Below are 11,005 nucleotides of genomic sequence, written 5' to 3'. Positions count from 1 at the left end.
CTATGGATGGTTGTCGTCTTCGACAGTAGGGGAGGAGGAGATCCTAGTTGTGAGGGAGGGCCTCATCTTGACGATCCGCTCAACGTCGTCGACGCCCATCCTCATGGCCAACATACCGGCCTCGAAGAACCGGCGCACGGCAGTCCTCATGTAGGACGTGCCTTCCTTCACGTTCATCCTAAACTTGATCCTGTCCCGTAGGCTGCTCAGCCGGTGGTCACCATTCAGTACCGACGCCAGCTGCACGATCTCTCGCTGGAACGAGCTCAACTTCGCCTCCTCCTTTGCCTCTGTCTGACGTATCCTCATTGGCATCGATAGTTGTTCTGCGAAGTAATTTTGATAGACCGAATTCTCAAAAAACAAAGCAAACAAAGTAACAATACCATGTTACATCATGTTGTCAACTTGTCAAAGAAGCAATTTAGGACAGGGTACTGCTCGTACCTGGGCAATCTGTTCTTGGTTCAGTTCTGGTTTGCACAACACCTTCAAAGGTCCCTGCCCATGCATCTCTTTTTGTAAGGAAATCCTGCGGCAGATTAAACAATTTTTTCACTGTTGCAGGAATCGAGGAATGCTCGTATTGTGATGTCGGGGTTGGACTTCCATTCGGCCCATGGACAACTGAAACAACAATGGTTTATCAGTAGAGCATATAGTGAGAAAATTAGGCACAAAATAGCATTTAGCTTACACGACTTACCTGTTCCCTTCTCAATCCACGGAGAGATCATTATGGTCGGGACGCGCACCCCCAACCTATTGAACATGAAGTTATATGGCGCTGAACCCACAATGTCGTCAGGGCTGGGCACACCATCAACGGGCGTAGGCACATGGTCAAAGAACCCGCCGTGCTCATCGTAGGTGATGATCAGGAGCGTCTCATTCCACTGGGGGCTAGCACGCAACGTCTCATAGATCTCTTTGATTAACATTTGGCCCTGGTAGACATCATGTGTAGGGTGGTCGTCGTTGGCCGGGTGGTCCTTGGAGTCCATATAGCGTTGCTCGACAACGACAAAGTTCGGGAGGGAGCCGCGGTTGGCGTGCTCCTTAAACTTGTTGTGGAAGGGGTGGAAGTTCAGGAGGTACTTGAGCTTCCGCATATTGCGGTAGAAGAGGACCGTTGGCACGTCGTGGAAGTATATGCCGAACGAGAGGCCGGCGTCGTGGATGTTGTCAAAGATCGTCCTCTGCGGGTACCCCTTGGCAAGCAACCTGCATCGTGCATTTAAGTTCTTTTGTTGTAAGAGAAACCAAGAATAGTTTCTGTTGCATGACAAGAGCGAAATCTTCCTCTAACATGACAAGCCACAAAGAGTGCTCAACTTTTTTTAACAACTTCACCGTAGAGGAAATCCCTACTGTGTAATTTTATATATCAATGAGGGACTCAACACTGTACAAAAGAACCAAAGATTAAGCTTTACATCAGGGGAAAGAAATGGAAAAGAAGGAGATATCAAATTCAGACAAAGATATTAAGGCTCAGTTCTTTTGGCGGCTTCTCCCGGAAGCTGCCCTCCCCCCAGCTTCCTGGGGAAGCCACCTCCAAAATTTTGGAAGGCTTCCGAAATGGTCAAGGCTAGACTAGTCCGGAAGCCTACCTAAATTTTTGGTGTGGCTTCTCGGGGGGAGGGCAGCTTTTCGGAGAAGCCGCCAAAAGAACTGAGCCTAAGCAATCAGTCAATGGGAGGCTGGACCCTAGCTGCGTTAACTCTAAATTGGTGAAGCATGAGATCGCTTTGGAAACCAACTCTCCAACGTCCAAAGAAGTGAGCTGTTCCCGGAAAATCAAACAATTCGAACCTTTCAAACATTTCAGGCTGCACAGGCCACCACCTCCATAAAACATGGACCAGTAAAACTTTGTTTGGGTCGCATAATAGGCTGTGTAATTGGTTTACTCACCTAGTGGCATCATAGCACTGTGTGGCAAACGGGCACTAAAACAAAGATGATACCTTGCTTCAAGCTGGTCCAAAGTGCACCTAACACAGTCAAGACCTGAATTTAGATGCCAATGCTTTCTAACCATCAAATCTCTCGTATTCCAACGATCATGAACAAAAAATAATCGAGATTATTTGGCAAGAGGATAGTGAGAAAAAGAAATATTATCTGCTTAAATGGAATATTGTATGCCGCCTCAAAGATCTGGATGGGTTGGGTGTTCATGATCTTGAGGTTAAAAACTCAGCCTTACTAGGTAAATGGATGTTTAAGCCTCTTACCGAGGATGAGGTATGGCAGACACTTATTAAGAGAAAGTACATGGACGAGAAAGTGTTATCCCAAATCCTCTGAAAACCCGGGGACTCGCATTTTTTGGCCGGCCTAATGGCTATGAAGAAGTTTTTCTTTCAATATGGTAGTTTTTTGATAAAGGATGGGATCGTACATACATTCTAGGAGGATTCTTGGCTAGGGAACATGCCTCTTAGTGAACAATACCCTGCGTTATATAGTATTGTTCGTCGCAAAAGTGAAATCATTGCGTTAGTAATGGCTACCTTTTACCTCCTTCAGTGACATTTAGATGAGATTTATATGGTCCAAGGTTAGTTGCGCGGAATGCCTTACTTCATCATTTGGAATCCATTCAACTTTCGATAGGTCCGGATGAATTTAGTTGGAACTTACATTTCAAAGAATTTTTTTCTGTAAGTTTGTTATACAATGCGATTATCCAACCTGATATACCAGTCGATAAGAAGAAGAAAATTTGGAAGATGAAAATACCACTAAAAATTAAAATTTGTGGCTAGTATTTACGTCGAGGGGGTAATCCTAACAAAAGATAATCTTGTTAAGCACAATTGGTCTTGAAGTAGTCAGCGTGTGCTCTGATCTATATGGTCATACATCCAAGTAGCTTCGTATCCTCTGACTAGTGTAGCCAATATCTTTTGTAATTGGCTTCAAGGTATTGATCACAGGTTTAGAATGCTTATTAGGGTGGGAGCGCTTGCCGTTATTTGATCGCTATAGCTATGTAGAAATGACAAGGTTTTTAATAATAAGAATTGTTCTCTCTTGCAGGTTATATAAAGATGTATCGGTATTCTTCGTTCGTGGTCTGCACTGCAAAGGGTAGAGGACCGCAACCTTTTTACGGAGATCTATACATGGTTGGAGGCTACGGCGAGGGATATTTTTTCTCTACATGGGTGGCAGCATAATCTACGGATTGGGCCACCAATTTCTCCTTAGGTGATCTACAATTGCTCATGAATGATATGTAATTCGTATTTTTTGTTTTAGTATTTGTGATACTTGAGACTTTAGGCTGTGTGCATCTTAGTTATGCAGAGACCGGGTGTAATTGCTTGACTTTTGAATAATAAAGCGCCCATTATCGAAAAACGTGATGATTGCTTGATGCCACCATGTTGTATTGCAGATGTTGTCATCTTAAGGCTGTCCGGTTGGGTAGGGCCACAGATAACACATGGATAATTTTAAGCGCACATTTAGTTCGGGTGCCCTAGCGGTCTGATGCATTTTTTCAGTGATATTTTTTTATTAATACAAAATAGCGTACATAGTGCCAAAAAAAGGAAAAATGCATAAAATTAAAACCCTAGATAGGGTCCACGAAGACCGGAGGCGTCCACGACCGGGGCCAGTGCAACGCCGGCTGTGGTGACGGTGGCGGCGTTGATGCGAGAGGAGTTGTTAGCGGCAGCGTAGGCGCGGGAAGAGGTGGCGGCGTGCATGTGGCTGCGTGTATGTGTGGTTAGAGAGGTCACCGGCCTACCCTGAGCCAGCGCGGACGCCCTCAGGTGGACGGCTAGACCGTGCCACTAGGTGAGCTCGTCAAGATGGCTCTGGGCAATGGCGGCGGATCGATCACCTCTTCCTCCGCGAGGTCCGCTGGCTGGACCTCCAGGTTCACGGCTACGGGCAAAGCAGGCGCACCACTGTCGCCAAAGAGGTCATCGTTGTTTTCCTCCGCCTCGTCGTCCAGTCCGACGCCTAGCTCCCAGTTGAAGAAGCTCACATCGCATAGGTATCCCGCTCAGCAGCACGGGTTGGATTCCCACGACCCGAAGGAGTGCTAGTTGAAGAAGTCAATGACGAAGGCCAGATCGTCGCGTAGATCCGCCGGGGAGGATGAAGTGGCGGCGTCATATCTCGTCGCACCGCTTGCGTCCCTCGCGTGGCACCAACACCCACCGCGAGTTGAGGACCTAATCCGCGTTAACATCGATCCGGCCTGGGCACCGAGCACCCCTCGTCGAATAGCCTCCGCTCGTGGTCCATTGGGACGTAGTGAAAGTCCTGCTCTTTATTCTTCCCACCGTGAGATGAGCTGGCCTCGTGGTTATACTTGGTCCTGCGAAAAGGACATTCTTTTCCCATGGCGCTGGCATGCTCGGAGGAATTGGCTGGGCGATGGCTATGATAATGGCAATGGCAATGGCGTGATGAGAAGTGGACGCGGCCTACTCCCCTTGAAAGGGTGGGCGCGCTGCCTTACCTTCAATGCCCGTCACGGAACTTGCGTGCGGAAGGCGAGGTAGCGCCATTAGCGCACTGCAGAAAAACCCTCGGCGATGCCGCCCGCCACTACTGGCTCGCAGAACAAAAGCCGAAGCAAGCGGGACACTGGCAAGCGGGCCCATGGGCGATGGGCCGAACACGTGTGCTGACAGAGCTATGGCGATTTATTTACAACCCAAATTTAGGCCGCAAATAGATCGCTGCAAATATGTGCTCGTCTATTCCCAACGTCGAACTTTTACAAATGTGGATTAGTTCATAGTTCAGAGATCTTGTATGTGTGCATAACCAGCCAAATCAAAGCTTTTTTTCAGTTGGTTTGGGTTACTTATCAAGCATTTCGCTCAGCCAAACCAAAGCTGATCATGCGTCCATGCATGCGCATAACTGCACAACAAAGGGTGAGAGACGATGATGCCACCCTCTGGCGTGGGCGCTTCCCCATCCATGCTCGCAAAAATGGCTTTTTTTTTTTAAGTATACGTCATGGATAGACGTATCTGAGTCAAGAAGAGCGGCCAGAAGGCCGAGATACAACACGCTCGGGGCACAGACGCCCACGGAGCGCAAACCCCCGCTACCCCCGGAGGGGTAGCACACACACCTAAACGGACTACTCGCGGCATCTCCACTTATCCACTGGCGCAAGGAAACCCCTGAAGATCCCGGCTAGCCTCCGTAGCTCCGCCTCATCCGAAATCCTAGATAGCACCGTGGACTTGGAGGGTGCCACTCTGTCGAAAACAACGTCGTTTCGGTGCCGCCAGAGGCACCAACAGATGAGAGCCACACCTGTCCAAAGGTCTCGATCCCCTCCAGGCCCTCCACGCTTGCCCTGCAGCCAAGCCACAAAAACTGTGTCCATCTGTGGCAACCAATGCAGCTTCCCCCACCGACGTAGGCACGTCGCCCAGACCTCACGTGCCAACACGCATCCCATCAGTAGGTGGTCCAAGGTCTCGTCACTCTGATCGCAGAAAGGGCATGATGCCGGGTGGGGGAGACCTCTCCTGCTAAGCCTGTCCGCAGTCTAGCATCTGTTCCTGGCCGCAAGCCATAAGAAGACCCTGCAGTTTGGTGGGGCCCTTGATCGCCAGATCTGGAGTGCTCCTGGCATTTCGATCCTCACCCCGAACATCGCACGGTATCCGGAGCGTGCATAGTAGGATAAATCCTTCTCCCAGCCCCATCTGAAGCTGTCCTCCACGCCCTCCACAAGGGCTACATCCTCCAAACGATCTGCCACTTCGAAGAGTTCCCGGATCGCCTCGCAGAAATGTGGATGCCTGGCTCGATCTCTTTCGTGCCTCGCATGTGTAAAACCTGTGTGTTGTTCTCCTGCTCTTCTCTGTCTTCTGCTGTAAAATCTGTGTCTTAGCCTTTTTTTTTTAAATATATTTAGGTGGGAACCTCTCCCCCCTTTTAAAATTCGAGAAAAAATAAAGGGCGAGAGATTTGGGATGTGATCGAAATATGTCAAGATTTGGGAAACTCCACCGATACTGCTTCCCGCAGCAACTCCGGCTTCTTGAAAGCTCATTTTCTCCAAGCCGGCCTGCTAAGAACGTAGGCATTGTAGCCTGGTTCAGTCGGCCAGAGTCAAACCACACTACAAGCACGTCTCTGTTTTCCCGTTCTGGGCGCACGAGCTCTCAATCTCCTCGTCACGATCTCGACTCCGGCCACCGATTCCTGCCATCCGGCGGCCTAATCCTCGTCGGGACAAAGAGAGAGAACGAGGGAGGAATAGACGGAGGGTCAAAGCGTTTTTCACTTAGCCATGGGCCATGACACATCTTTGTGAATTCGGGTTGATACAAACTACATCCGTTTCAAGAAACAAGACGCACGCGTATTTCAAGGTGAACTTTAACTACAAAAATTGAGCAATAAAATTTTGATTATATTATATGTAATTAGTATCGTTAGATTCGTATTGAAAAAAACTTTTCAATGATACTAATTTCATATAAACAATTTTTATCAATTTAAAGTACTTTTTGGTCAAACAAAAAACACGCAAAACGAAAACGTCTTATTCTTTAAAACGGGGTAGTATTTTGCTGATGGGACAATTCCAGGAAGTGGTGCTCTGTGTTTAGCTGGATTCTCAAATCTAGCTCCGTGGACTTCCGGGAAGTGGTGCTTTCATTACTGAAATAAGGAGCACACCTTGAGTTTGCTTCATTGGATTCTCCTAAAGGTGGGGGTGTAAACGGATTGCATTCGATAAGATTTTGCTCATGTTATATTCATTGCCATATTTTTTTAGATTTGGATCTGGGTGGATATTAACCGCTTGGATTTGATTGCGGATATACCAGACTACGAATTTAAATCGGAAATAGGGCGGACTTGGACTGGAAACAAAATGATAGGATATGCTCTCATTGGTGCATACCTATAGTTGTTGCAAATCTTGAGAGGGATTAAATTTTTTATTCTTCTATAGTTTTAGAAAAATTGACATAATTTACGGTAAAACTCAAGTATTGATAGAAATTCAGAGCTAAATATCTTCGCCAAATGAATTCGGTAACTCAATAACTCCTAACCTTGTGAGATTAGCCTTGATTTTCAATTCAAAAACAGATTATCCGATTAAAAACCTCCATATTATCCTAATTAAATTTTGAATAGTCCATATCCACATCTGATTAAAAACCTCTATATTATTCTAATTAAATTTTGAATAGTCCATATCCGCATGCTATATTTGCTATACCTTCCTGCATCAGAGGTCAACCGAGGGTGAGCGTGTCGAGGACCCTATTTTCAGGTCTTTCGTTTTTGCAATTCAAAAGGAAAATACTATAGAGATTGTCCACTAGTATTGATGCACCTTATCCCTTGGATGACTATAATTGAGTCCATATCATGTAAAAAATAGGCGGAAGCTCGCGATGCGCACCTCCTACCCGTGCACACAGATGGGCGCAGGCAAGCCACGTTCTTCCTTTATATACTACACTCTTTCTTACTTAGATCTAAAGAGTGTTAGGGTTTGAAAGTGGTAGTATATTAAAACAGATCAGATCGGAGAGAGTATTATATCATCCCGTCAATAAATCTTGGCGGTCAACCAACCTCTGCAACCCAATCGCGTGTATTCAATCCACCGCGCTCAGAGGCAACGAGTGAAGACGCATTTTCCGGGTAAAATCACCATCTCAAGACTTAAAGCGCGACGGAATTAAGGCGTGCGGTTAATGACGGGTTAAAGGAATGCAGGACGTACAAGCGGTTGTTCCTAGTGGCGCCGGCGGAGGTGGCGGAGTGGACGAAGAGACGGTTCGGCTGGGTGGAGGAAGGCACGGACGAGAACCACCGGTCGCAGACGGCGAACTGCTCCACGAGCTGCCGGTACACTGCGACGCTGTCGGGGGCGAAGCCGTTCATGACGGCGTCCGTCATGTTGCGGCCGCCGGCTGACATGGCCTGCTGCGCGAACCCATTCATCTTCGCCGGGCCGGTGGCGTCGTCGGAGCCGAATATCTGCTGCCGGATCGCCTGGTATGAGTGGCCCGGGTCCGGGTCCACGAACTGCGCGCCGTCGCCGAAGTAGACGCGTCCAGCCGAGAGGTCCGTGGTGCTGGCCGGGTTCCACTCGGCGCCCGTCACGCCGTCGATCGCCGGGTTTAGGCGCTTCATCCACCCCAGCATGTGGTCGAACGACCGGTTCTCCATGACCACCACCACCACCGTCCTGATCGGCCCTCTCATCCCTGCTCGGACTACGGTGCTCAAGGAGCACACGAGGAGAAGGATAGTCAATGTGGCGGCGGCGAGGAGGCCGTATGGCCGGCGGTGGCCGCACGTGGGAATCGCCATTGTATTTGTTGGTCCGTCAGTCCGTGTGTGGGCAGCGGAGGGGTGAGGATTTTGGGGGAGCTGGTGAGGGGGATAGACCCTGGAAGGCTCCGTTGTGCTTGTGGGTGGCGGTGGATGTCCTTTTATCGTGGACGATGAAGGGAAAATGGGAACCCCTAGTGGTATCCCAACCAAGAAGAGCACAAAGTAGTTTTACAAATTTCCTAACCCAAACATAGTTTTCTGTCAACCAGCTTAAATTTTAATTGACTTTTTTTGTAAAACTAGTTTTTCTAGCCCGTGTTTGGAACAAGTTTAACTAGTACTAGTACAGCGGGCCTTTTAGACCATCTCTAGAAGACCCTCAAACTGTAACAACAAAAAAGCCGCAAGCAGGCCGGAAAAATCGTATTTTGAAGATCGAAATTTGCTCACGCAGACTAGGTACAGCAAACTAAACTGCAGTTTTTTTAAGAAAAGTCATGGGAGACAAATCATGATTCTGTTCGACATTTAGAAAAGCAAATCGAGTTTAGATCATTCTGATTTTTTTTTATAATAGCCAAAACATATGATCAAAGCGGGAACAAAGCATAGAAAGGGTAATAACAAGTTCTCATCAATATGAGGAAACCATAGACTTTGTTGTTGGATAATTAGGCACAATTTCTATGATTAATTCCAGAATATAAAGCATGACGAAAGTAACTACTAACATGTGAAACTCGAACATACTAGATGCGATGATCAACATGAACAGATAGCAGAGCAAACGGTACAACATCCATCGCTAAACAGATCGAGATATGTCGCACGTACCGATCTGGTGGAGGTGGCGGTGGAGGTGTAGCAGACGATGTCGCAGTAGTAACGTTGTTGATGACAACGTTGTTGACGACGGGGACGATGGGTCGAAGTAGACGGCGTTGAAGACGACGGTAGGCAGCACCGCCCGACTTGGACGGAAGGCGACCCGTGATGAAGAGCTTGAGCAGTCGCGCCGAGCGCTTCCCAAAAACCTAATTCGCCCTCTCCCGTACAGGATCGCAAGGACGAGCGGTTCCGGAGACCTGCTCTCCCGTTCGCCGATGCACGTCGGCGCGCGGGATGGAGTAGGCTACGATGGCGGCGCAAGCAGAGAGAGGTGGAAACCCTAACTCGTGTATTAGATGTGATTATGCGGTAGCCGGGCAGGAGATTATATAGGCTCGGGAAACCCTAGGCAACGTGGGCCACGCCCACGTCGCACGAGTCGAGTCGAGTCGAGTCTCGGCTCGAGTCTCGGCTCGAGGCTCAATCCACTCACCACGAGCGCGGCGCGCGCGTCGTGACGTGACGTGTCGAGTCGAGTCGAGACGAGCGAGCGAGGAGGAGGAGGAGCGCGCGCGTGTAGCACTCCTATTCTCACTCACTTACTAGTGGTGGAACAACCCACCTTATAAGGTGGTCTAACTTCCTCCCAACTTTCCATGTGGGACTAAACTTCCCACCTCTTGCCACTCCCTAGTGAGCTGCCACCAACTTGGGCTCAAACTCACAAGGCTGCCACTAAGTGGGCTTTGAGATTTATAGGGAAAATCTGAAATCTAGTATGGGCCATTAAGTGTAGGCCCAATATTTCAACAATCCCCCACCAGATCTCAAATCCCCATTTAGAGATTTACCAATACTCACTGCTTGTTTATATACCAGTGTTTCAGTGGAGACTGTTAAGTTGAACTTCCGCCTAGAACCTTAAGCTACATCCATTCACACTTGAACAATGGACTAAGCCTTGAATTGCAAGTTTTGCGTGAACAGGGTTTCACTCAAAGTCATGACCAGTACATGGCTGCCAGAAGCCTACCCCGCGGGTGAAGCATATGCGTCATACTTCGTGGTCTCTTCATGAGTTTACTAGAGATCACCCAAATCTCATAGATTGCGACGTTTAACAATCGGACTCATATAGGTGTGTTATTTCAAGAATGCTCGTAGGACAGCATCTTTGCTAAAATAGCCAACATAAACACATTAAGGCTTTTGCCAACCTGCCTTACATCAATTGAGAGTTGTGCATCTTCACATAGAGAGGGTTACATAATACTCTCCTCAATTAAACCACTAGTTTGTTCTTCCCAGGTCCTAATTCACGGGATCTCCGATCACAAAGGTTGGGTTACCACTATGGTGTAACATCAACGGGTCTCAAACCCATCTCCCTCGATGCACTTTCTATCACATTACGTGATAGTCCCTTTGTAAAGGGATCTGCCGAGTTTTTGTCTGTTTGAATATATATAACGGTTATTACTCCGGAGTTTCGCAATTTCCCGACGGACTTCAAACGTCTCTTGACGTGTCTTGATGACTTCGCGTTATCCTTAGAATTGTTCACTTTGACAATTACAGTTTGATTGTCACAATTCAAAAGGATTGCCGGAACAGGTTTTTCAACCACAGGCAAGTCCATCAAGAGCTCACGCAACCATTCTGATTCAATAGTGGTTGTGTCTAAAGTAGTAAGTTCTGCTTCCATAGTTGACCTCGTCAATATGGCTTGCTTGCAAGATCTCCATGATACTGCGCCACCTCCAAAGGTAAATACATACCCGCTGGTGGCGTAGAGATCAGCTACATCAGAGATCCAATTTGAATCACTATATCCTTCAAGCACAGCTGGGTGCCCTGAATAGTGAATCCC

The 11,005-nt window shown here is 47.9% G+C and overlaps 1 protein-coding gene across 1 annotated transcript; it reads right to left on the bottom strand.

Moving 5' to 3' along the window:
- Positions 1–8,289, bottom strand: LOC124708782 (non-specific phospholipase C2-like). The gene is made up of 4 exons (XM_047240448.1): positions 7,751–8,289; positions 707–1,224; positions 448–627; positions 1–326 (listed from the first exon to the last, which is right to left on the bottom strand). The coding sequence occupies exons 1-4, from the start codon at positions 8,233–8,235 to the stop codon at positions 1–3; spliced, it is 1,509 nt and encodes a 502-aa protein (XP_047096404.1). The 5' UTR covers positions 8,236–8,289.
- Positions 8,290–11,005: the final 2,716 nt, after the last annotated feature.

The sequence above is a fragment of the Lolium rigidum genome, chromosome 1 (genome assembly GCF_022539505.1).
Source record: "Lolium rigidum isolate FL_2022 chromosome 1, APGP_CSIRO_Lrig_0.1, whole genome shotgun sequence".
NCBI classification, from domain to species: domain Eukaryota; kingdom Viridiplantae; phylum Streptophyta; class Magnoliopsida; order Poales; family Poaceae; genus Lolium; species Lolium rigidum.
This window is presented reverse-complemented; position numbering and strand designations above follow the sequence as displayed.